General features: G+C 41.7%; 1 protein-coding gene across 1 annotated transcript in view; it reads left to right on the forward strand.

The window, feature by feature from the left end:
• The window catches only part of ESYT1 (extended synaptotagmin 1), a 94,535-nt gene extending 68,341 nt beyond the window's left edge, over positions 1-26,194 (forward strand). Inside the window, exons 17-31 of the mRNA XM_075852138.1 lie at positions 2,275-2,412; positions 5,076-5,252; positions 5,340-5,422; positions 6,672-6,720; positions 7,941-8,030; positions 8,232-8,327; positions 8,892-8,963; positions 9,613-9,699; positions 9,806-9,952; positions 10,726-10,895; positions 11,818-11,916; positions 12,858-12,989; positions 13,374-13,479; positions 16,386-16,435; positions 21,864-26,194. Coding sequence (XP_075708253.1) covers positions 2,275-2,412; positions 5,076-5,252; positions 5,340-5,422; positions 6,672-6,720; positions 7,941-8,030; positions 8,232-8,327; positions 8,892-8,963; positions 9,613-9,699; positions 9,806-9,952; positions 10,726-10,895; positions 11,818-11,916; positions 12,858-12,989; positions 13,374-13,479; positions 16,386-16,435; positions 21,864-21,897 — 1,530 coding nt within the window. The 3' untranslated portion in view covers positions 21,898-26,194. The remainder of the gene's footprint in view (positions 1-2,274; positions 2,413-5,075; positions 5,253-5,339; positions 5,423-6,671; positions 6,721-7,940; positions 8,031-8,231; positions 8,328-8,891; positions 8,964-9,612; positions 9,700-9,805; positions 9,953-10,725; positions 10,896-11,817; positions 11,917-12,857; positions 12,990-13,373; positions 13,480-16,385; positions 16,436-21,863) is intronic.
• Positions 26,195-27,319: the final 1,125 nt, after the last annotated feature.

Here is a 27,319-nt window from a genome sequence, read left to right on the forward strand (position 1 = left end):
CAAAATTTGTATTGTCCACGGTTATGCCAGGAGTGGCCGTAAATCCGTGGATTCTAGGCCCAAAAGATGGGGCAGGTGCCCATACAAGAGCCTGGACTGGAGGGACCAGGCTGTCCCGTGCTACAGCGCTACTTGGCCCTGCGCTTTCATGTTCTGCAGTTTCGACTGCATTAGGGACCACGTCCCCTGAAGATGAACCTGAAGTGACGCTGTCATCGTCACTACCTAAAACAGGTTCCATCTCGGACGCCATCTCTGATGCGGTCTCCGACTCAGACCACAGCATGGCGTATGCCTCCTCGGCGCTAAACAACTTCCTCGCCATAACGTAACTAACACTAACTAAACAAATTTTTTTTTTTTTTATTTTTTTTTTTTTATAAAACACACAAACTAACTGCTATATATATCTACACTACCGCTAACAAAAAAATAAACCGCTATTGCTATATATATTATATATATGTGGATATATATATAATTATATACTCCCTACCTGCCTATTCTAATAGAATAAAAGAAAGAAAGGTAGATAGATAGAAAAAAAGATAGATGGATAGATAGATTGTATAGATAGATAGAAATCTATCTATACAGAGAATGTTTTAGAGTGTAACTGTATTTTTTTGTAACTGTAACTGTAATCTTCTGGCAGCAATTCTCCCGAGTCTCTTCTTCTCCTCAAACTGAAACAATGTTTGAGGAGAAGAAAAGAGGCAGGAGATTTACTGCCAGAAAAGTCAAAATAAAACAAATGTGGTCGCTGTGATTTTCACAGCGACCACATGTTCAGGGACCATCAGATTGGTCCCTGATACTCTGCCCAGTGCCCAGAGCTGTTGGTAACAGCGTGGGCACAGGGCTGTGTGCACGCGATCGCGTGCACACTGTTTTATAAGCAGGAATGCATGTGATCGCTGTGATTGGTTGTCACAGCGACCACATGTTCAGGGACCATCAGATTGGTCCCTGATACTCTGCCCAGTGCCCAGAGCTGTTGGTAACAGCGAGGGCACAGGGCTGTGTGCACGCGATCGCGTGCACACTGTTTTCTATGCAGAAATGCATGTGATCGCTGTGATTGGTTGTCACAGCGATCACATGTTCAGGGGCCAAAAGATTGACCCCTGACATTCTGCCCAGTGCCCATGGCTGTTAGCAACAGCCAGGGCATAGAGCTGTGTGCACGCGATCCCGCGTGCACAGTCTCTGAAGGCGGCCGTATATATACTATACGCCGGACTTTAGAGACCCTGACCGCTGGCCGTATAAATACGGCCAGCGGTCGGGAACCTGTTAAAGAGGATCTGTCACCAGTTTAGTAATGCCCCATCTCCTAGCTAATCTAATAGGCGCTTCGATAATTCTAGTGAAACTTGTGTCCCAAAAAGTTTATTATTTGTAAAGTTATTAGCTTTTTTCAAAATCTGTAAGTGAGGCTATACTTGACAAATGGGAGGTAACCGCAGCGATTCTCCTGAGGTGGAGCTACATCACAGCCTCTGACACTGTCCTATCAGCATGAAGCTGCTTCATACAGTGTGAGAGACTGAGGAAGGAAAGAAGGGGGATCACTTCAAATAGCCATATCTCGGGCTGTGGACCATCTAGAACAAAGGAGATTCTAATCTTTCATGACACCAGGATCACAGTTCTAGCTGTAAAACAACCGGAGGTATCAACATTTGAACTATATGATCACACTATGTTGCTGGGCAGGGAAGAGGAGAACTGTATGCAGATTGGACAGCGTCATACAGAAACATTACACCGCCCAGAGTGAAAAGAAATTCACCTCCTATTTGGCAAGTATAGCCGCATTAGCATATTTAGAAAAATGCTCATAACTTTGCAAATAATAAACATTTTTTAAAATAAATCACATTGTAGTGATCAGCCGCAAAGCGCCTATTAGATAGTAAGGAGAATTGATAAACTGGTGACATTCTCTTTAACAATCTCTAATATGTTGATTTTACTTTCAAAAAAATAAATTATAAGCTTATAAAACAAGCATATAGTGATTGCATGTATGTAAATACGGACCAAAATATGTTTTAAAAGGGCATAGTCATAATTATTGGGATTGTAAAGAATTGAATGTATAGGGTATCAACCCCTTGTGTTCCTCAGTCAGCTTTGACGTTTGTTCCTTCTGATGACATCACTTTCCATGTTCAGCTGTAGGTCATTCAGCAACAAGTGCAGTCACAAAACTTAGAGCAATCTGTCTTTCATGCTTGCTAAGAACCCGTTTCCCTTTTTCTGACATAGATTCTGTATTTGGACCCAGCTATATGTGTGGTCACAGGATCTGAAACTTCTGATATCGAGCAGGCAACTTGTGGCTCCAGTGTGGATTTGCCCCCAAGACCCAATAAAACCAGCCCTCCTGAGAACTTTGGCACAGAGGTAAGATATTATATTTAAATGTACTTTAATTCCTTTACTAAAACGTTTTGATATGTCCTAGAATTTGATTGGTTGCACTCATGTTGGACCAAGAGTGATGCAATAGGAGAGGCATTGAAAACGAACGCATCTTATATTTAATGGGGTTTTTCAAAAGCCAGTCTCCCATGTAGGCACATGATGATGCTCCCGGTGTTTGACTTTGTGTACACTAAACATGTGGTTATTCTCCCTCTCCTTCACCCTGTAGTACAGGACGTCACACATCATTTGCCTCTTATCTCTACTACTCCCTGCTCTCCCTCCTCCTTCTTTGTCTCTGGAGGGATAGTGTTTCACATGCTGGGCACCAGATAGTGCAGACAGTGAGTAAGAGAGGGGCATAAAGGTAGCTTTAAATAAAGGCAATGTCTGTGAAAGGGGAGAAGTATCATGAGAACTGTAGTACAAGCCCTAGCAAACTTTAAAACTGTGCTGGACAACATAATAAAAATAAAAAAACTACTGAGCTATGGTGGCAGAAAACCACTTTAATATAAATGACTCCTGTATATGTTCCACTGCTAAAAAATAGATGCCACTCATCACAACTTCTGTGTTAAGAATTATTTCCCAGAAGAAATTAATAGGGAGTGTACTTCTTCCCAGAAGGAATATAGATCTAGTGCATTTAACCTAATATATATAACCCTATGAATTTGTTTCTGGAAATATATTGCGATCAACCATGCCTAATGACTCGGCAGGTTGACCGTTTTTGCCTACCAGAGGAAATCTGTTGTCCGTTCTAAACCATGTTTGCCCATTGATTTCAGTAGATGAGCGGTTGCGGAGAAATCGACCGTTGCAGTGGAGTTCCCCCATAAATAACATCTGATCATGGGGACTCCTAGCAGTGAGACCTTCTATGATCTGTTTCTTTCTGAAGATACTGCTGTCTGTAGTATAACTGCCCAAACAAAGACACTCACTTGTGTCTAGAAATGCGTATACCTGCAGATGGCCTTATGTATTTTTCTTAACGGCCTTTTACACCTGCCGATATTCGGCAGGTGCAGCGAACGCCGGTCAACGAGACCTCATTGATTGTCGCTCGTTTTCTCCTGTGACACGGAGATATGGATGGGGATGAGCGGTCGTTACCCCGATCGCTCGTCCCCATACATTATTATCATGTCGGCATCGCGTCTCACTGTTTACACAGAGTTGTGCTGCCGACAACGATAATATTTAACTTTTTTTTAAAACGATACGACCGGAAGATGATCGAGCGTTTGCTCGTTCATCTGCTGATCGCTGCCCTTTTTACACAGGGCAATTATCGGCAACGAGCGTTATATGAACACTTGTCTGCACGATAATCACCCAGTGTAAATCCCCCTTTACTCATCTACACATCACCATTCTTTTATCTATGCTACATACTATTTACTGCTGCCTTATTATGCTAGGGAACACAAAGTGTGCACCCCAATTTTAGACGATGCAAGACATTTTATTGATAGATTTAACATTGGGGGACACTTAAATACCAAACGCACTCGAATTCTGGCTCAAATTGCACCAAAAAACTGCCGTACATTTGGCTGTGGGCCAAGTATTATTTATTTTAGATACTTTTTACACCTCACTCGACGGTTTTGAAAAGTGTCTAGAAAAAAAGGCGTGGCTAAGAGGATTCGTAAAATGCGGCAGATTTATTTCTGTCGCCATTCTTTTAGCGCAAACTATTGATCTAGGACCGTTGGCCATGAGGTAGCCTAGGCTGAGAAAAGCGTCTAACGTCTAATTTATCATGCTGATTAATGGTTTCTGCCTGTCTGGTCTAGTTTAACCCTTCTTACTTTAGGACCGGAATAATAAATCTCCTTCAGTTGGTCTCTTCCAATGATGTTAAAATGTTTGGAGCTTTGTGCCACACACAATAAAATTGGTATTGTTAATTATTGAAGAAACCGACCAGAATAAACATCCTGGTTAGAAGATCAGAGCTCTATTGTTACTGACGCATTTTGCTGCCCAGAGCACATAAGGCCAGACAGAGCACAATGCAGGTGGACATACCATCCAGAATTCACCTCTTACTGCATATTGTTCAGAAAATCCAATAAAATGATCATTGAAACAGAACTGCATTGTTATCTACATCATTATTTATCGTAAAATGAAGATTTATTTGTGACCGTTTTCCATTCTGTAGTACAGAGCATTGAATTATTACTGCCAACGGATAAGTTAGATTGTTCTTTTCCAACCATAATATGATCTGGCAATTCAACCTTTTGCAAAATGCCACCTAACCGTGCAAAATAAAAAAACTTCCGTATTCTGTCTGTTAAAGGGGTTTTTCTATTATAGCAAATTAAAGGGCTACATTGATGAGGGTCCAGGAGCTGGACACAGGCCTCTATCTATTGAAATCAAAGCCCTATTAAGGTAAATCTTTCTGCTGCAAAAATGGGGATGGCAGTGCCCACACCAAGATAGAGATGCTGCTGTTCTCTCCGAACAGAATGGTAGCTATACCATGTGTATTTAGGAAGAATGTATTACGTCAGTATTTTGACAGTGGGAGATGGGCCCTTTTCTGATAAGTGGTTGTACATCCACCTCTTTGCTTATAATATACATGGTAAACCTTTTTTTATATTTTTTTGGGCTAGAATGTGCTACGTGTCTTTGTTCTCGAAGCGGAAAATTTAATCGCAAAGGATAATTTCATGGGAGGAATGATTAAAGGAAAGTCTGACCCCTACGTTGTAGTGCGAGCTGGAGGAAAAGCTGTGAAAACCAGAGTAATAAAGGAGACTTTGAATCCCCGCTGGGATCAGACATTTGAGGTATTATTTACATGCAGGGCCTTTATGGTTTATACTGGGAAGGCTTTTACCAATGAATGATACAAATAAATTGTGCTTATTCTGCAGATAATGGTCACGGATGTCCCTGGACAGGATATTGAGTTTGTCTTGTTCGATAAAGATATTGACAAAGATGATTCTCTTGGAAGGTCAGTGTATATGTTTATAAAGAGATCGCCCATGTCAGGTCCACTTTAAAGAACGTATTAGGGAAAGGAGTCATCAACACTAGTTAATAACATTTTCTGATCTGCTTGGTACCCCTGCTTGGTACCCCCCTATGAGCCGGAATTGAATGCCGCTCTGTAGAAGCGGCTCCTGTTCTAGCTGACTTGAGCCGTCCATGTATGAAATGGATGGCTATTCATATAAATGGCACTGCAGGAGAAATGTGTGGCCATTGAAGGCTTCCCCCAGCAAAATCCGCTGTGTGCCAGTAGCCGGAGCCAGGTTGATCAGCTGATCGTTAACTGGCTCAATATAAAAGGGGTTGTCACAATGTAGCAATAACTCTTTCTTCATACACACCTTCACATCACGTGATGTGGGACCGACTGTACGGGGTTAATCTATTCTCAGTCTTGCACCAGCCTTCCACTCAGGTTGCAAATTAAGCATAAATCGCAACCCAACATAGTCCACACGCTGCTGCTGCCGCCACCCCTACCGAGTTACGTACCTATAGGTACCCCACACGCACTCTACTCTGCAGCAGTCAAATGATTAAACCACTCTTAGGAGAGACCTATGGATTCTTTAGAGCATACAAGGACCCAACTTATTCGAGTTTTAAGCTTGAAATGGGCACTAACACTAAAGGCTGTTTCCTCCAGACACCTAGGCCGGCGTCCTAGCGTGTCTGAAGGAAACAGTCTTCTGCTGATAGGTCAGTGTCAGTGGCTCAGTGGTAGCTCCGCCCATTGAGTGTCGCTGGTGGCAAAACCCACTTGGCTAGCCAGCGGGCCATTTGCATATTGGTTGCTAAATAAAGAGTTGTCCAGAGTTGTCCATAGCTCAGCAATGGGGGGGACGCACAAGTACAGGACAAACACCGCTGGGCTCAGACACCGCGGCTCTAAGATAAGACTACTAACTCACTTTGTAGGACCTACTGACAGGTCCTCTTTAACGGCTATAGATTCTCCAGCCCTATACAGATTAATATGTGACCAAAATGGCATTATTCAGTCTTTCTCCTGCAGGTTTGTGAGAGTCCAGATTATTAGGTGGTTATGTATCAAGTGTTGAACTATCAGAATTGAGAATTAGATGCTAGATTTGAGAAATTTCTTGCCTATTTTAACTGTTCAAAATAATTTCACTTCCTTTTTAGTATTGAAAGACCTTCACTATTTAGCAATGAATTATTACTGATTTTTCATGCCTTTTTTATTTCAGCTGTAAAGTTGCAGTGAAAAACGTGCTAAAACAGAAATCCATTGATGAGGTAAAACTCCACGTCCCCTGATCTTCTGTAGTCATAAACCATAAATACGTGTACTTTTATTAATGGACAAAACGATAGAAAACAGGTCTGAAAATCCTAGAACTGGGAAAAAAGCAACAGACAACTAAGGCTATGTTTACAAATGCTTATAAGGCCTTGTTCACACGGCGCTAAAAAAAACAACGTGTAAAAACGCTAGCGTTTTTGCAAAACGCTTTTTAAAGTGCATGCGTTCTTGTCGCTTTCTCGCAGCGTTTCTTGATGCGTTTTCGGCGCGGAATTACTACTCCCATTGACTATGGCGTTTCTTCTTTTACAAGACGTGTTTTTTTAAACATGCGAGCATTAAAAAAAAACGCATCATATGCACTACAATGCGTTTTCCCATTGATGTCGATGGGAAACTTAAAGCAAGCTTTTTTTCGGCACGAAAAACGCGTCGAATACACCGTGTCAACAAGGCCTAACAGTCTGTCTGGGTTTCTTTCACTTTCATGGCAAGAATAGCGCAGCACGCAGCTCAATTCTTGCCATTAAAACTACGGATCTCTCCACAGACCCCATTATAACTCCTCTTATTATTTTATCTTCATGATTTTTTATATGGTAAGTGTATGCTTTTTATATGGACCGAGTTACACTACAAAGAGGTACAAAAAGTCATTGGTGTTTTGTATACTTACAAAAACAAAAGACCAACTGGGGTCGTGCGTCCTTGTAGCTTATCTTTACTCAAGGAATCCTGTACGTTTTAGGGCCTGTTCACATCACCGTTGCCCTTCCGTTGAGGTGTTCTGTCGGAGGTTTCCGTCGGATTAACCCCGCAACGGAAAGGCAAACGGAAACCTAAGCTTCTGTTTCCCTCACCATTGATATCAATGGGGACGGAAACTTTGCTAATGGTTTCCGTTTGTCACCGTTGTGACAGGGTTCCGTTGTTTTGACGGAATCCATAGCGCAGTCGCCTTGAGTTCAATGGTGAGGGAAACGGACGCTAAGGTTTCCATTTGCCTTTCCGTTGAGTGGTTAACCCGACGGAAACCTCCGTGGAAACCCCTCAGCGAAAAGGAGCGGTGATGTGAACACAGCCTTACATGTGCATTGTGTCTGGTGATTTCAACTTTTTAATTGTTACCTATTTTCTAACAAATGTTGCGTTACACTTAGGTGAAATGGCTGTTTTTACTTGCTCTATCTTTATATTTGTTACTCCGTGACAGTGGCTGCCCCTGGAGGAAGTAAAATCGGGAAGATTGCATGTCAAAGCAGAGTGTTTGTCTCTTCTTCCAGATCCCGCGCAGCTAGATCAGGTAATGCCCGCGCTGCCGCCTGCTATGGCCTGTAATATACTGCTTTTTCTCTACAGCTGTTCCTTTATTCTGCTCGCATAATGTTATGGTTCACAAACTCTTTTTGTCTCTCCTCCGCTTATGCTGGTAATCTTATTCTGCTTTTAATACTCGTATGTTGTTAAACGGGTTTTTGTTTGCTTTTTCTTTTTCTTTTTTAAGGTGTTGATGGTGAACAACCTTTCCCAATCCGCTCATAGTGAAGAGTTCTCTACTGCCCTCCTGTGTGTCTTCTTAGAACGAGCTAGTGACCTGCCGGTGAGTTCTGGAATATCAGGGAAGTACTTCCTTTTCATCTGTGTATTACAAACAATGAGGAAGATTAACTAACAAAATGTGAGAGAATTGTGCCAAAAAAGTGTATTCTGCGCACCAAAGATATTAATTTTTACAAAATTGACGAGGAAGGTGGAAAAACCTGTTGAAAGTGTCTAGAAAAATGGGAGCAGCTAAGGAGTTGTACCATATGTTTATCTATAGTATTCCAGCCATGAGATGGCTGAAGGAAGGGCAAACTGCAAATCCGCCAATTAAAATGCATTTTTTCCAGCATTATTGCTAACTCTCCGCCATCCCCTTTGCTGCCGGGCGGCGGGACTGTGCAGGACTCCTATCTCCCAAATTGCATTATTTTCAAACAAAGTGGAGCGATGTTGGTCCAAAGGTCATGGGAAAGGAATAATGGGGTGAAACAAATGCCAGGTCCTTCTTTCTGTCCTGGATAGCAAAACCCGGCACTTTCATGGAGCCCTTTTTTGATCGTCTAATCTATTATTTATTGCATATTTACTTCACTTTTTGTTAAATTTGTCATCTAAATAGGTGAAGAAAGGTGTAAAACTACCTACTGCAAGTGCACAGATAACTGTGAGAAAAAATACCTACAAGACTAAGGTACTGAATATGAACAAATCCCTACAGGTTTTATGGTGTGAACCTTCCCATTCTCCTAATCTTTCCTGTTTGAGGACATTCATCTTTTCCGCTTGATAATTTATCTGTAAAGACATTAAAGGAACTCTCCAGGCAAAACTTGTGTTCTGGCGGTTATGCAGAGCCTGAGGCGGGGGAGCGTCACACAGATTCAAGGATAACACGTGGGTATAAAGGCCCATTTACTTACACAGGCCAATGATTGTGTGACAGGCGTTCGTATCATTCCTAGTTCCCAATCATTGCCCTGTGTAACCATGGCAGCGAGCAGCCGAGGAATAAGCAAACACTTGTTTGTCTGCTGATTTAATCTTTTCTGCTGCCCTGAAAATCGTTGTTGTCCGGAGCACATCTCCCCATGCAAACATGGGACGTGCTGCCGACATGTGGACTGAACGATCGTATACAGTTTACATGGCCCGTGTAAAGGGCCGTTAAGCGAGCGCTGATCGACCTGTAATTATCGAAAATCGGCGCTTGTAAACCCAGATTAACTCTTGCTTGGAGTGTTACCTTAATTTTAATTTTTTTATTATTTTTTTTAAATTAAAGTGCAGCAAAATGGGTTTTGTGGGTTTTCATTTCTACTAATAATAATCGTTTTCCTCAGGTCACCTCAAAGAGTAGCGATCCAGTATGGGATGAAAGCTGTGCATTCCTTGTCAAGAACCCTAAAAACGAGACCCTGCAGCTTCAAGTCAGTACACCGTATTCTAGAGAGTCCATTCTAGTTGTAGTTCTTGAATAAAAAGTTTTTTTTTTATTACCTTGTCAGATTGTGACATCTGTTTTTTTTCTTTAAGGTTCAAGATGAGTCTAACAAGACTCTGGGGTCCCTCACAATGCCGCTTTCTGATGTCTTGACTGCTGAATCTATGACACTTGATGGCTGGTTCCCTCTGAGTTCACCTGGAGCAAACAGCGAGGTTCTCATGAGATTTAAAATGAGGGTGAGTCGATGAGGGTCTCGCCACATTCCAGTCTAGACAAACAAGGCATCTACAGCTTGCTGCTATTGTCGTGCTGCTCCTATGACGTCTAATCCGGTCATGTAACAGCAATAATTAAACCTGGATTTACCAAAAGGAATAGACGTGATACTATAAAATGACATAACCGTTGATAATGTGATTTAAAAATGATCCCACCATACAGAAAGGAACAACAATGTAGTAGTGGAACCATAAACTAACCATGAACTATAAATCAGTCTGCTGAGCCGGCTTCCCTAAACTATGAATTAACATACCTGGTACCCCGGACGGAGCCTGGCTTTGTGCAGTGAACGACATAATACAAGGGGGCACCTTTCTTGCTCTATAGGAGCATGCTATTTTTGTCTGCATCAATATAATCATTTAGAAGTCACACTAATGAGTTAAAAAGTGACAAGCCAGAGGTAACTGTGACATGTGCACAGTTTTACATTGGATTAAAGATTGAAGCCGATCCTAGAGAACCCGTGGTCTTCTATACAACCCATGTACCATCAATATGACTAAAATCTTGCGCAGTACTTACTTATGTTGAATAGCGCCTAAATTGGTTAGCCAAAAAGTGGCAAAAATCGCGTGTGGTGCAAAACTACTTTAAAAAAATGGGACTGCCTGCAAAAAAAAAAAGTGTGAACTGGGCCTCAAATTGAGCCCATTTTTACAAAGCGCACAAATTCCTGACCATACAGTTTTTGGGTATTTTACACTGAAACTCCGCTTCCTTTCAGATTCTCTCTTCTCCTAATGTCAGCCCTGAGGTCCATGCTCTTAGTCTTATATCTTCTGTAACTCCAAGACCCCCGAGCCCTCAGAATGCACCATTTACCTTGGAGTCTGCTGTGGACAATGATGAGATCTCTACAGGGGAGCTGAGACAAAGGCTACCCAATTCTAACAGGTGAGCGTCACCATCCATACAGCGGGGTTAGAAGTGGCCACATCATTCCAAGGTTTATTTGTGAGTGTGATGAGGTGATTGCAATGATATATATTCTAAAAATAAAACTAGCGCATATTTAAAGATTTCTCCTACTGTGACTGTACTGAGTAGTTTGTGTGGTGAGAACTATCCCAGTTTCATAAATCTTAAATAATAAATCCACAGTACAGCTACACTGTATGCACTCATTCCGCCTTTAATAACGCGGAGAATAAATGTCATCCGCTCCGGTAAGAATAGTCAGTTGACTTTGGAGTGTAGCTAAACTTTTGATAAACCTCTGACATGTCATAGTGACATGTCAGAAGTTTGGATTGGTGGGGGTCCGAGCACTGAGACCCCCACCAATCGCTAGAACAAAGCAGCTGAAACCCTCGTGTGAGCGCTCAGCTGCTTCGTGTCTGTTCGGCTTTTTCCGGAAATAAATGTATCGGTGTACGGACTCAATACAAAGTCTATGAGCCCGTACTCCGATACATCGGCTTTCCGGAAAAAGCCGAACAGACACGAAGCGGCTGAGCGCTCACACGAGGGTTTCAGCTGCTTTGTTCTAGCGATTGGTGGGGGTCTCAGTGCTCGGACCCCCACCAATCCAAACTTCTGACATATCACTATAACATGTCAGAAGTTTGTCAAGCGTGATGCTACACTTTTTAAGAAAAAGAGTTCATCTATTTTTGGTAGTTTATATTGATCCCTCTTGATTGATTTGTAAGTTCACCTCCCTATGGGAACCTCCCGTAGAGGCTTTGATGGTTGACTGGAGGTCCTTTTCCTTTTAATATATTGAGAGATATTGCTGATGGACACTTATTTGTGAATCGGGACAAGACCTAAGTCAAGAACTTCAATTAAAAAAAAAACACTTGTCTTCCCGCAGTGATCCAGATCCCAAGGAATCCAAAGCAAGTCAGCTAAATGTGACCGTGTATTACCCGGCAAAGGAGGGCAAGCTGTTAGCAGTGATGCACAGCTGCAGGTAAGGTTCATATGGCTTTTCATGACTACGTGTTCAGATTAATAGCACATTTTATATATTAATGTATCCTTACACAGATATACAGTCAAATTATTTTAATCCTGCATAAATGGTGTCTGATAGGTGCCAGAATATCAAAAATGTAGAATTATCGGACAGTCATAGAAAATCAATTTTAAGGGTAGAGAACCTTCAGGAAAACAGATGAAATACAATGATTTCTACTGTAGCTTTATACTATATGTTTGCGTGGAAATGCGCATCTTCGTCCCATCAAATATATACCAATATCTAAATAAAAAAAGTACGCAAACGAAGGGAAAACTATAAGAAGTCGTTGCTACCGCTACTGAACACTTTTCTGCATTGTGCGGTAAGTAATAATGTTGATGAACTTGTCAGAACGTTCACGTCACTGAAATAATTTTCACTTTAATACTTAGTGGATACTTGGAACCACATGTAGATGGAATGAGAAATGATGAATTCTGTTATGGACTGTTCTGGGTATTTCTGCTATGATGTGTTTGCCTCTAATCAGAATTCTCCTTCCGCAGTAAACAGTTTAGTTTTATTCCGTTATTATTTACCGGCACTGTTTATCAATATATCATTTGTCTTAATGTTCTCGGCACACAAGGGGACTCTTCCTTTTACAATGACAAAAGGCGAGAATCATGTGACCAAATTTCAACATATTGGAAAATTCTTGTGTTTGTTATTACAGCCGTCATCCGTTTTCATCCGAGTACGCCAGGGTGTCTGTCTATCATACGGTCATCTAATGACTACAGCCATCTTTAATCCTTATTGGTTAATACTTCTAACTTGCATTCAAATATGTATATAAAATGTGTGTGTATGTTTGCAAATTTATTATTTTTGTGTTCATTGTGATGTGAATTTAATATTCCCCTATTCTGTATGAACCTTTTTGTCAGAAATTTAAGTGTCGGATCCAAGGAGCTTCCTGATCCATACCTGTCGGCCATCTTGTTACCAGATAAAAACCGTGCCACAAAACGGAAGACAAGTGTGAAGAAACGGACCTTTAATCCAGAGTTTAATGAAAAGTAAGCACTTTCTTTACATGCTAACCGTTGTGACTACTGTTAAACAGCCACAGTCCGGTGTAGGAGTCAGGCCGTGGCTTTCTCCCTTCCTCCTATTGAAAGCGCATGCCCGGCCGAACGTGCACGTGTATGGGGGAGTCATTCGGAATAGCTGTTGGCCGAAGGCACTACAGTACGTAGCCATAGGGACTCCGTGTGCATGAGCCACACAGGTCCGTCATGTGCATGAGTCCTCAAGCTGTGTGACATTCTCATTAGTTTAGTGAGAATATCTCCTGTATGTCCCACAAGTACTCCCATAATGATCAGTGAGTCAGGGGTACAATGTAAATGTATGTAGTGTGCTGCATATGGCCCTTACATATGTGATTGTGATCACCGCAGGTTGGAGTGGGAAATACCATTGGAGGAGGTATCTAAGAAAAAGCTAGAAATCTCCGTGAAAAACAGCGTGTCCTTCATGTCCAGAGAAAAAGAGCTGCTTGGAAAGGTATAGTAAATGCAGAATTCAGGAGGCCGGACATCATTCATTCTTCTGGCTAATGAGTAGAACATTTTATTATCCACAGCAATATCTTGTTAAGAATTTACACCTACTTTATTGTTTATTTTGTATGATTTTATAAGCAGGAATTCCCAAATATATGCTTATTATTGAAATTGATCTCTTTACAAGACTGAGAAATCTGATAGTGATCCTGCAGGGAACTACATTTCCATGTAGTTGCTCTGGGCGGAAATGGAAGCTACTGGGATTGAATTTTCTGAAGTTACTGTGCTTTATTGTTGGACCGCTTTACAGTGCTGGGGGATGTACTTACCGCACAGTGCCATAGAGATATGGTGCGGACTCGGGAGCTGCGCCATCTCCAGCGGGTGCAGTCAATAGCGACTCTGGCACCAAAAAGTTTTTACAGAGGGAGGGGGCCTTTCTCTGCAAGCTTATGGTCATCCACACAATGTGATCGTGGGGTGTCGATGGGATGCCATGACAGCTGGGAGCCTAACAATATTCCAAAAAATAAACCCTTTTAATAAATCTACAGTACTTATTTTACGTTCAAGCAGAGACTTAAATTTTATAGGCACAGTCGTGTTGGTATCGACCAAGTAAATCACAGGTTGGTACATAGTCTTATCTGTTATGATGGTCCAAAATGTATTCCCTCTGTCAAACAATTTTTCCTGACACGTGGAACAGTCTGATTCCACAATACCCAGACGGTACAATTTCACCTGTTGCAGCCCCTCTCCCCACAACTTCTGTTAGAGGCACCCATATCGTGGGGCCAGTACTTTGACACTAACTAGTCCGGTGGCTGCTGGAGAAGCAAATAAAAAATAAGTGTGATTGGAAAAGCGGTTTTAATGAGGAACGGCAAACAAAGTCTATTGTAACGTACCGGGAAGAGTATAACACAAAGAAGGAAAGAAGCAAGGTCAGAGAGCACAGAAGCTGACAACGGGAGTCCGGTATAAACGTAGTCAGGAAGTCAAGGGTCGGAATAATAATAATGAAGCAGAGCTGGTATGTGGTAACATAGTAGTAGTCAGACGAGTAAGGGCAAAGATGTAGTCGAGCCGGGTATGTGGTACAGAGGGTGAAGTTGGGTCAAACAGTAGTCAAACCATTTAAGGAAAACACAAGAGCAAATTGCCTTTCTCTAGGGTATATAAAAACCACATAACTGGCAGTGAATGGCCACATGACTAAGGGCTGCTTCTATATTGGCTGCGCGCTTCTATATTGGCTGTGGGCTCTGCGCATGCGCCATCAAGTAACCCTACCAGCCCCTCTGCAGGACTCATTGCAGCAGGTAGGGGAGAAAAGAATCCGCACTAAGCATGGACGTGTACGTACGGAACAATGTGCTAAAACATTTTTGGTTACTAGTCGTTTTTTTCTTTTTTTTTTTTTCTCCACAGTAGTAGTGTTTTAACGATCATTTAAAAATTATTACATTGTTCTATTTTATGGTCAGAATAATTTTCCATGGGAAAAATGGCCCAACTGTTACAAAATATCTTTACACGTGTGGAGTTTTTCAATTAATGTGATAGTGTTCAATAAATATTGGATCTTTTCTCTAATCGTGAGAGATTCTTACTACATCTATGCCCGCCTGCCAGTCCGTTTTTCTACACAAATTTTCTAGTGGCCAAACCAGAGAGACTGAAAGCTAATGGAATTACTACAATACAATAACTTAAATGATCCGCCCCTTCCACGTGTCCGTAATTATTGTGCATTCGTCACACTAAATGAGTGTAATCTGACTAATCCAGTAACATGGTGTTATGAATATATCTGCATTTATTTACGCTATTTTACATTCATATCACCCATGCTTTTCTACTACAATTTTCCACGGTTTTGCAGTCCGCACGGAAACCACGGTAAAAACACATGTATTTTTTCAGTGCGGATTTTGGCCGCGCAGCAAAACAATGTGGCAAAATACTCTAACTGCAGCCTTCGTTACTCAAATAATCAAACAACCACATTTATTTGATTAAAGTCAGTGAACACAGCCAAGCTTGACCACTACTAGCCCTGATAAAATACTTAAACTTTTTTTTTTTACTTTTTAAAAAAAAAAAAATTATTAGTTATATTTAAAGAATGTATTGTTTTCGTGGGGCTTATAATTTGCCAAGTAAAAACAGTGGTGACCCCCTGGTGATAGGTCCTCTTTTACACGGGGATGAGATAGTTTGTTGCTTAAATCAATGCAGCAATCATTTCAATACTGTTGTATGTTTTTACTCTCCGTCTTATATTACACTTTTTTTAAAGACCAAAAACCATTTAGTGTGACAAGTTTGCAGTAATGCGGGACAAATGGAAGAAGGTGCATATACCTTTTCACATTGCTGTCTGCTGACATGTGCCGCTGCTGATTATCAAATATAAGCCAGACTAAAGGCCCTTTTTACATTGCCAATTATTGGGCAAGCGAGCGTTCATATAAACGCTCGTTCCCGTTCATTGCCCTGTGTAAACAGGGCAATATTCAGCCGATGAACGGGGAAACTATCGCTCTTCGGCTGATCGTATCGTTTATGCAGCAAGAAATATTATGGTTTTCGGCAGCACATCTATCTGTGTAAACAGGGTCGACGTTCTGCGGACATGATAGAAATGTATGAGGACGAGCGATCGTAGTAACAAGTGCTCATCCCCATACATAGCTCCTTGTGAAAAGAGCAAATGAGCGACGATCAACGATGTCTCGATGATCGGGCAGTGTAATAGGACCTTAAACCATCGTGCTGATCCTTCAAGCATAAAAGGAAAAATTACAAATCCTGGGTGCAAACAATGCACAGTCCTGTTTTAGGATTTATGATCTACGTTTGATACTGATGAGATTTGTCTCCCCCCTCATTCTACAGGTTTTTATTGACCTTTCTCAGGTGGACTTGTCCAAGGGACTGAATCAATGGTAAGTTTTGTAATGTTTCGGAATAGATTATTATTTGTTCATCTGATGACGCTCGTCATAGTAAACTAATGTGCATGAGGGGTTCCCTGAAACGAGGACCAGGTATGTTCAATTTCAACAAGCCTGATCCTTTGTTCTGCTGAGAGATAACCCCTGGCAGCAGCTTATCGCTCTCCTCCATATAGAATAAACTTGCTTGTTTGTTTATAGGCTTTACACATCAAAGTCTTGTGATAATTGTTATGTGTAAATCCAGCTTTAGAAATAGGATTCGATCTTGAATATCAGAACTGCTCATCTCATTGTTCCATTTTGTAGAATTGATTTGTGTTTAGCTTGAGCACATTTTGGTGTTTTTTTTTAGGCCTCCTGCACACGTATTTGATTTATTGCGGATTTTCTGTCTGGATTTGTGGAAGGAAAATCCGCAGCAGAAAACAGAGGTGGATAAGATTTTAAAAAAAACAACCAAAAAAAACCTCATCCACATGCTGCTGAACATTTTCTGCAGTGGATTTTCTTAACTGCAGCGCGCCCATTCGGTTCTGGATGTTCACTGCGCATTTCACCCTTTTTAAAAAAAATGTAGAATGGGTGAAATCCGCAAAACATAATGTGTGTTTTTTGCAGCAGATGCGCTTCAGTAAATCGGCTACGTGTGTGGGTGTACCGTTAAAGGAGATCTACCAAAAGAATTCTGAAAAAGGCGCTATTAATCATTAAAGCGGTTGTAAACATACTTGACTTATGAGTAATTCTCATAACTTATGCCCTAACATTATAAGTTATCTTCAGAAGCCTCTCTTTACATCTGTGCTATGAATTGCGTTTTTCTGTTCTGTCGTAGGAGCAGAAAAACAGAATTCAATGCCGTGATTGATCCGTCACATGACTGACACCAGCAGCGCCTAATGCATCTTATTGAATTTAATGGGTACTGTTGGGTTTCTGTCATAGTCTGTCATTTTACCAGAAAAATAAGCGCAGCATTCTGCCTTTTTCTCCAGCATTTTTGACAGAACCTAAGGAGCCTCCAACGCATATGTGAACATACTGTAGCCTAAGCTCTGCGTTCCCTGCCCAATCTGTAACATGCCATACAGGATGGGGGAGAAAGTAAACAAATTTAGACTATAGCATCCCCTGCCTCTGCCTATGGACGCAGTGGTCATGTGATACATCGTGTGACCACCGCCTTCATAACCGCCGCCACAATTTTTTACATGATCCCTATCATGCAGTGCATGTAAGGGTATGTTCACACGCTGTGTCTTCAGGCGTATTTCGTTTCATTCAGACAAGGCGTTTTTTAGAAAAACGGCACGTAAAAAGGAGCACGTCCCTTCTTGCGTTGTTTTTGGAGCTGTTTTGTGTCGATAGAAAAACCTGTTAAAAAAAGGATTTCAGCTTCAAAAACAGCTGAAAATCAGAGGTTGTTTTCCCTGAAAACAGCTCCATAACTTTCAGCCGTTTTTATTTGAGCATGTGAACATACCCTTACAGATCAGGCGGGGAACTTACTAACACAACTTAAGTTAAGGAAGTCTTATCATTTTTAATGTTAAGGCATATGCTAATATGTTTACAAAGTGGCCAACCCCTTTAAAGAGGATCTGTCACTACGGTAGTTTAGTAATGCCCAATCTCATAGCTAATCTGATCGACACTGTCACACTGATAATGCGAGTGAAAATTGTGTCGCAAAACGTTTATTTGTAAAATGAGTTTTTTTTCTAAATATGTAAATGAGGCTATACTAGACAAGTGGGAGGTAACAGCAGAGATTCTCCTGAGGTGGAGCCTCCTCACAGCCTCTGACCCTGTCCTATCAGCATGAAGCTGCTTCACACAGCGTGAGAGACTGAGGCTAGAGGGAAGGGTGATCACTTTAAACAGCCACAGGGGCGTAGTTAAAGGCTCATGGGCGTGGGTGCAAGAATTCGGCTTGGGCCCTCCTACCCCTCCCCAACACCACCATCATCAGACCCCTGCGCGCGCCTATGCCCAGACCCCTTGCCCAACAACCCCCATAGTATAATGCTCCCATAGCTGCCCCCATACAGTATAATGCCCCCCATACAGTATAATGCTCCCCATATCAGCCCCCACAGTATAATGCCCCACATAGCTGCCCCATACAGTAAAATGCCCCCGTACAGTATAATGCCCCCATATGAGCGTCCCATACAATATAATGCCCCCATATCCGCTCCCCATACAGTATAATTCCCCCAAAGCAGTATAATGTCCCCCCATGCAGTATAATGTCCCCCCATATCAGCCCCCCATACAGGATAATGCCCCCATATGTGCATAATAGAAAAATAGCATAATTACTTACCTATCCCCGTTCCTTCGCCTCCTCCGGTGTGTGCTATGAGTGACTCGGCGCAGATAGGCACGATGATGTTGCTACATCCCGCCTGTCTGCGTCGAGCCGCTCAGGGCAGAGTGAATCCTGGAGCAAGAAGACGTCCGCTCCTTGCTCCAGCATTGAATGGAACTGGGACCTCGGTGAGTGACTCGCGACCCCCCCTGGGGTCTTCACACGACCACCCAGGGGGACGCGACCCACAGTTTGTAATGTATTGTGTTGTATTGTGCAGTTTGCAGTGGAGAGAGGAGGGGGGCTGTAATTTAACGGGGCCCCCCTCCACCGCAAACAGCACAATACAACACATTACAAGGCAACGCATTACATTACAATACAAGGCAACGCAATACATTACATTACAAGACAACACAATACAACACAACACAATACAGACTGCAGCTCACCTGGAGTCTTCCCACTGCACTGGCTGGAAGACATGTCATGTGACAACACGGTCACATGGTACACGAAGTGTACCATGTGACCGTAACCAGGAAGTGCCGGCTTCACGGCACAGAAAATGTATTTAACAAGCATGCTGTATGGCAACGGGTGCCCGTGGGCCCCCCAGGCTTAGGGGCTCGGTCGCAAATGAGACCGCTGCGACCCCTATAGCTGCGCCACTGAACAGCCATATACCTTTCATATGACCCCTATAGCTGCGCCACTGAACAGCCATATACCTTTCATATGACCCCGGGATCGCAGTTCTAGCTGTGAAACAACCGGAGAGATCGCCAGTTGAAAACACAGTCAAGAATGGAAGCTGTATGCTATATGATCACTCTGTGTTGCTGGGCAGGGAAGGGGGAGAAGCTGTATTCTGATTGGACAGCGTCATACAGAAAACATTACACCGCCCAGAGTGAAAAGAAAGAGTCCCCTCCCATTTGGCAAGTATAGACACATTAGCATATTTAGAAAAATGCTCATAACTTGGCAAATAATAAACGTTTTTGAAATCAACAAATCACACTGTAGTGATCAGCAGCAAAGCGCCTATTAGATAAGTGAGGAGATAGGGAATTAATAAACTAGTGACAGATCCTCTTTAAGCTTTCCATGCCATGCCGTGTCCTGTTATAGGTGTCTCATTCCCAGGTGCAAGCGTTCTGACTCTTTGAATGCTTCCAGCGGTAATCTGCAGTGGTGCCAGGGGAAATTGAGACTTTGCAGATTACAGATAGCTGTTATTGAGTTGCTGTCATGTATATGCCACCTGGGTGCAAATTAAAACCTTGATATTTTGATAACAAGTAATGGAAAATGAAGTTTAAGTATCAGATCACTGGACAATTGGACAATTGTTTTTCTAAATGGGAGGTTAAAAAAAAAATCCAAACACTACTTTTTATTTTACTTTGCAAATAAATTTGTTAGAATTCATGGAATACTATGTAGAATGCAGGCCGCCTTAAAGGGGTTTTCCCAATAAGCACATTTATTACATATCAACCGGACCACTGGGACCCCCACCGATTTACTAGAGTATAAATACTGACCCCCGTTTCTCCTCAGTGCTCGACCGGAGAGAGGAGGATTTTTAATGGAGCGTTGGTCACCCATGTACGCTGCTGCTTCATTCAATGTCTATGGATTAGACTAAAACAGCTGAACACTACTCGGCTGTTTCTATAATTCCCATAGACTTTGAATAGAGTGGCCGCGTGCATGGTTGCCCACCCCTCCATTCAAAATTCTCTTCACTATGGTCAAGCAGTGAGGAGGAAATGGTGGTTTGGGACCCCTGTTCTAGAGATCGGTGAGGGTCCCAGTAATGGGGCGCTTAGCAATCACACATTTATCACCTGTCCTGTGGATAGGTGATAAATGTGCTTAGTTGGAAAACTACTTTAAAGGTAGTCACATATCTAAAAGAAACAATAAAAAAAACAAGTGTATTAATCCCCATTTACTGATCATAAGGACATGTTAGTTGTGCCTGTGCGCCATGTTGGTCCACTATGCATCCTGAACACCTGCTATATAGCACATATACAAGCTTGCTATATTTGTAATGCCAAGAATGCAGGAATTTAAACTGATTTTCCAGGTTTTTCTTTTATCTAGCCCTCTTATTCATGAAAAATACGAGCACTTTTCCCATTATAGGTTTTAAAAATATGTCCGATCTCTCTACGGTACCCACTGACATGAGCACCGCTGCATATAAAACATACAATGGGAAATCCCTCTTATTCTTTATAAATAGAAAAAAGAAAACCCCTTTAATGGCTAATAGGGGCTATTGAAGAATACATTTAGTCATAGTCTTGAGTCCCCTTTATCTGAGGGGAGCACTCTTCCCGTCTCCTCCCCTTTTTGGCAGCAGTGACTGACAGGCTAGATGCCGATACACAGCAGCCTGTCAATCACTGCTTGAGGGAGGAGGCGGGGAAGTCTGCTGTGGTCTTTGATGGCTCCTATCAGCTGAAAGGCACAACATATTATTGTGCCATTTGGGCTGATAGGAGAGCGGACCAGTCCCAACCTGCATAGTCTGATAACAAAAGTTAAAGTTTCCATATCTTGCACTGATGAAGCCTAAAAAACCAGAAACAGTTGTAAGCAGGTTGATATAAATGGCTCTGTGCCTAAAGATTGTATCTATACAATATGCCAGCTGTTTTGGACGCATAGTTGGTTACAGGGACATAAAGGAACATTGATATCCTTGTTTTTTGGATATTTGATGGAAGTGAAGTATGTAAACACCTTCTGGTTTCCTTCACTCATGCAGTTTTTGATGTGTAATTTTTTTAGTCAAAGCCCAGAGTAAATCCAAAAAGAAAGGAATTGCGTACTTGATCTCCATTTTGGATTCATTTCTATGTTGGGAAAAAAAAAAAAAAAACACCAAAAACTGCATATGTGAAGTTAACCTTTAAGAAGATTGTAAGAGTTTTCCGATACTATGTTTAAAAGTCCTATCCACTGTAATGGAATACTCAGGGCAAACCGTATATGTTCTCTTCTATTGCCTCCCCGCTTCCCACCATGTTATCTACTTTCCCTTTTTTTTTTTTTTTAACAAACTCTTTTTTTTTTTGTCAGGTATGACTTGCAGGGAGAGAGGACAAGTGTCTAAACTATATCTTCAGTGAAAATGAGGTGAGTCGTCGTTGTCTTCCGAGAGAAGTTACCTGCTGACCACATCACCCACCACAAGGAAGAGTGATGGACAATCTGACGGCATCTCTAGCAGAAAAGAACGTTTCTTAATAACAAGAAAAGCGAGGACATTGCTGGGGTCTGCTTCACCTTAAGATAGGATGGGACCATTTTGTTGTTGGGATACTGATCCTGTTGATATCACATGGGAACAAACCCAAGTTATGTAGGACCGTCTGCTAATCCTTTCTGTCATAGAAATTGTAAGTGTAGGTGTTACTGCTATAGAACAGGTGGGGAGAAGAAGGAAGACCATGAAGACCACCTTATTAAAATGTCTGGTGAATTCTAGTACAAGGGTCTAGTGCTTACTTTCAGTTTACAAAAAGGAACATCCACTTGAAAGTAGTATTCCGTATATGTAGACATACTGGCAGCTGGGAATCTGTCAGACTCGGATGTTCTTGATTTTATTTTTTTTCCATTTTATTTTATGTGGTTTCAGGCGGGAATACTTCATATCATGTTACATGTGTTCCAACGCCCCCACGTAAGATCATTTCATATGTTTTCAAACCCCATTCAATATACCCCAGTTACACCCACTTTTACATACTGTGTTAATGTTTTGCATCTTTACCCCTTTTTATAGCTTTTTACTTTTTAACAGCTTTTTGGTATGTTTTTTTAACGGTCTTCTTATTTTTTTATTTTTTGTATAAAGGTATATAATTCCCTTTTACCAGTTAGGCTAGGTTTACATCCCGTTCAGGAGATCCATCCCTCATGCATGTCTTTTAACACAAAAAAATAGCATCGAATATGCACCACGATAGACGGGCCGGATCCCCTAAGGATGTTTTTAGGGAATGTTTCCTCTCTCCCTTGAGCTGAAGTCTAAAAAGACATACGTGATGTAAACCTAGCCATAGGTAGTTACCCGTTCTAGCTACTTTCTGTCCTCATAACATTTCAGTGTTACATTATTGAATATTTTATGTTTAATTTTTGTTTTTGTAACAGAATAAGCTTTAGATACTCCATCCACTGCAAACTAGTGCCTCACGTGCTTCATCATGTTGTAATACAATCCGCCGGCTATATAACATAGCAAAGCATTCCAGTGAATTTTCTTATTGTGCACCAACATATCTTTATTTTTTTTATCTTATGCTAAGATCTAATCTTTACTGGTGTATAAGTCGCTGCTGTTTAATTAGGATCGCCGTTCAAGGCGGAGAACTCCAGGTTTAGTTAAGTGATCTATTCCATCCATATTCCAGCGAATCAATGAAAATACTGGAATACATATTATAACTTTATTTATATTGATTTAGAATCGTCTGTTTTCAAGTTCCATTGTGGGATGTTCCATGCAGGTCAAGAGACAAATATGTCTACGGGTCATAATTATTGGTTTATTGCTTCATAGACTGCAAGCTGATGCCTAGTGCATGTATTCGGAAATGAAAGGCTCCCTGTACTACATGATAACTTCTGCCAATGCTACTTGTGACTCCTCTAAATCTTAGTTACTTAACCGTTCTACTATCCTCTCAAACTCAACTTCTGTGTTAAGTAAATATCATTTGGAATAGTTTTAAAATAGTTTTTCAAACACCCTTTAAGGATATGAGTTTAGAGGTGGGGGGGGGGGTCTACCATTCACGACCTCATCTAGTAGTCCGAGCAGACAGCGGATACAAAGAGTGTCTCTTGCTCTGCGAATTACACAGTCAACCCATTGATTTAAATGGAAACTGTCTAATGCTTAATTTCTACTGTGATGGTGATGCATGGAAGTCGAACACTTGCTGCGGAGTTCCCCCACAGATTACAGCTGATAACCGGAGGTTCCAGCAGTGATACCCTGTGATCAGCTTATTGTCAGGGGACCCTTATAACAAAAAGTAATTAACCCCTTTAAGGTGGCCATACACATTAGCTGTCAGATGAAACAAATCATTCCTCCTCCTGTTCTGCTGAAGAGAGATACAAGAATCGAAGAAGTGGTTAACAAAGATCCCATTTTACGATAGCCAGGACCCTGCTAAGTATCACAAGTGGTGATGCTTCATGAACAGTTGAGTTGGCCACACACATTAGATAGATCCCGACAGTTTTAGTGTGATCTGACAACAACGTAATGTATAAGATAGCATTGTGACCCTGAAAAGTGCCACACTAGGTGCCAACATGCCCACTCCCCCAAGTTGCAAGCGCTGCCAGGTGTCTGGCAGAGGGTTATCCCTGCCTATGGCAGTAAACATGCATGTTTAGCCCATCCAAGCATGCATGTTTTAAGTGGGGACAATACCTGCTTTTACAACAAACTGCTATGTTTAATGTATGTCCGCCTTTACATCCACTAAAGCACCATATGGATAAGTATTGTTTTAGCAAAGTTCTTAAAGTGTAGCGCCAATTACATAGAAAATACGATTATAGTGCAAGAGTGTGTTCAATAATAGGTTTTTTTTTCGAAATCACTTGCATTGCCAATTCTGCTTCTAAATAGCGGTCCGTCCTGCAGGCCGCTTTTTTTTTACAGAGCTGTAGAAAATTCAATATATTGAAAACAATTAGGCCCGTGCACACGGCCGTGCCAGTAATCACGCCCGCGTTTTCCATAATTTACGGGTTCGTAACGGACAATTTTTGCGGTCTTATGCATGGGGTCTAAAGGGGGTTTTACACTGTCCGATTATCGTGCAGAGGAGCGTTCGTATAACGCTCGTTGCTGATATTTGCCCTGTGTAAACAGGGCAGCGATCAGCAGATGAACGAGCAAACGCGCAATAATTTGCTGATTGTATCGTTTTAAAAAAGAGAAAGATTATCGTTGTCGGCAGCACATCTCCCTGTGTAAACAGGGAGATGCGCTGCCCACGTGATGATAATGTATGGTGGACGAGCGATCAGAGTAACAGCCGCTCGTTCCCATCCATAGCTCCGATGTCCCGTTGATCGGCGTTCTCTGCACCAGCCGATTGTCGGCCGGTGTAAAAGGCCCTTTACTCTGTTACCTGATATGTACTACATTAGTTAGAAACAACATCCATACATTTTGCTTGGTCTTAAATGGAAGGTGTCATGAATTTTTTTTTATCATATTGCTTCTGATGTAATATTTTCCAAAATGTTATTAAATTGTGTTCTCAAGTTTTACTTTTTTATGTTTTCTGACTTTTACTCCTCTATGGGGGCTGCCATTTATTTTTTTTTCATTTCTGTATGTGTCGATTAACGACACATACAGAGATGGAATACGGCACATACAACCCCATAGAGAATGCGAACTGGAGCCGTTCCATTCACTATAGCGTACGCCGTCTGTGTGGGAACGGCGCATGCGCTGCTCCCACACAGACCAAAACGAAGCTCGTTCGTAGAGCGATATCCGGCACCATTTTCATGTGGACCAGAAGTCGCTGCCGGACAGTAAGATGACGACTTCCGGCCGCGGCTTCTGGCCATATGTTCAACAAAGCGAGGCGCAAGGCAGAGTAGCGTAGACCAGCGGAGGCGGCGGCAGGAGCAGGTAATTTATGTTCGTGTGTATTATGTTCGTCTTATCTAATCCTACACTGTGCAGTCGCTCAGAAAATGGCGGCACACAGTGTAGGAGATTTGAAGACATTCAAACCCTTCCTTCTCCTGGCACCAGCCAGAAGAAGGGAGTGGGGATTGTGTGAGGACACTAGAGGAGAGTGTGTCCACCCCAAATTTGCAGCATACATCAATGAGGTTGCTTTACCACAGTGACCATGCTGCAATTTTGGGAACAGCTCCCTCTAGTGGCCAGCACATGGAAATGTTATAAATTAGAATCTAATTTATAATATTTCCTGACATATGAAAAAATGTGTAATCACTTAAATACAAATTGTTTAACTAAAAAAAATAAATTTCTAGAGACACATTCCCTTTAAAGCCAATTTGCCATAAACCACATTAGTAAATGGAGCAGCTGATATGCGAGTAGCCTGAAAATCATGCGCTGTGAATTCTGGTCATGCTTTGGGTCTGTTTTACAGTCTTATCCAATTGTTTGCATTAAAATAAAAGCCAACATTTTTTTTATTTTTTTTTATATATTTTCATTTAATTTTGTATTGCACAAATATAATTTTAATATGCAGCTGTGAGAAGGATAAGCAACATTTGCACTATCTGTACTTTTATGTATGCTTGTACACTGTTTGTTCCATTAGCAAATTGTTATTCATCCTGGACTATTACATATTATTCAATAAAATGGTCTTACTGTGTCAGTAGTTTGGCTTTTGTTGCTGAACACCACTAACGTAGGATATGAATTATGATTTCACTCGACATAAATAATATGCGCATTTTCTGTTCACTGCACATTATTTGCATCAAAGCCCAAATCCAAGAAGCTTAAAGGAAAACTCTGCATATATATATATATATATATATAATATTTTATAATCCTAAATGTACAAAAATTTTAATGACATTTACGGTCTGGTTCATGCGATAACAAGAAAAAGAAACAGCCTGGCGGCACAAGTTAGCTACATCACCCTGCTTTCCTCACGACTTCAGTTAGGGTTGAAGGTACTCAGCTGGCTCCCAGACTTCGGTGCCTCTTTCTAGCCCGGTTGTTGATTCTCTAGATTACATCCGCTAAATGGGAACCAGACAAAGGATTGGGAGGTTGGAGATACGGTTGCTATGGGTAACCGCATTCAAAGTCTTTCACACGTACCAAGATAGTCACGTTTTAGAGTCAAGCAGTTCAGTGTTCTGGTTGGCTGAACTTAGCAGAGCTGGTTGCGTGCTATAGCAGCAGTAGTTAAGAGGACCTCCGGCAATCCAGGGTCCAGCAGAGCCTAGTATGCGGTGCAGGGAATAACCCGAGCAAGTAGTCAGGGACAGAAAAGAGGTCCCAATATAAAGCTCAAGATAGTTTCCCTAGCCTGGTTTTGCTAACTACTTTAACTGGCAGTAAGGCCAGCGGTCCGACTAATCAGACGGCAACGCGCTTTGCTCACTCATTGCTTAACATACCTGCCAACGTTGCCCTTCAAGAGACTAAATGCAAACAGGAGTTTGAAATTGGTTGTTTCACTTGATAGCAACTTAAGTGGCTATTCTAAGTACGCTCTGTGTAGGGTGAAAAGTTCACTACTAGCGGTCGTTTCAGGTGACTAATCAGAATAATATTTCTGCCCATTATTTGATTTGTATCATACATTTTTCACCGCTCTAAGTATGCTCTAAGTCTAATTCTCAGTTTTCCCTAAACTCTGCTCAAGAGAGCGTGGGATTTGCGGCTATGATGTCTCCCGTACACCGCTCACAGAGAGCAGCATGCAGGACATTATACAGCAGTACTGAAAAGTGTAGCTGTGAATCCAGCACTGGGGTGAGAT

The sequence above is a fragment of the Rhinoderma darwinii genome, chromosome 2 (genome assembly GCF_050947455.1).
Source record: "Rhinoderma darwinii isolate aRhiDar2 chromosome 2, aRhiDar2.hap1, whole genome shotgun sequence".
In the NCBI taxonomy this organism is placed as follows: domain Eukaryota; kingdom Metazoa; phylum Chordata; class Amphibia; order Anura; family Rhinodermatidae; genus Rhinoderma; species Rhinoderma darwinii.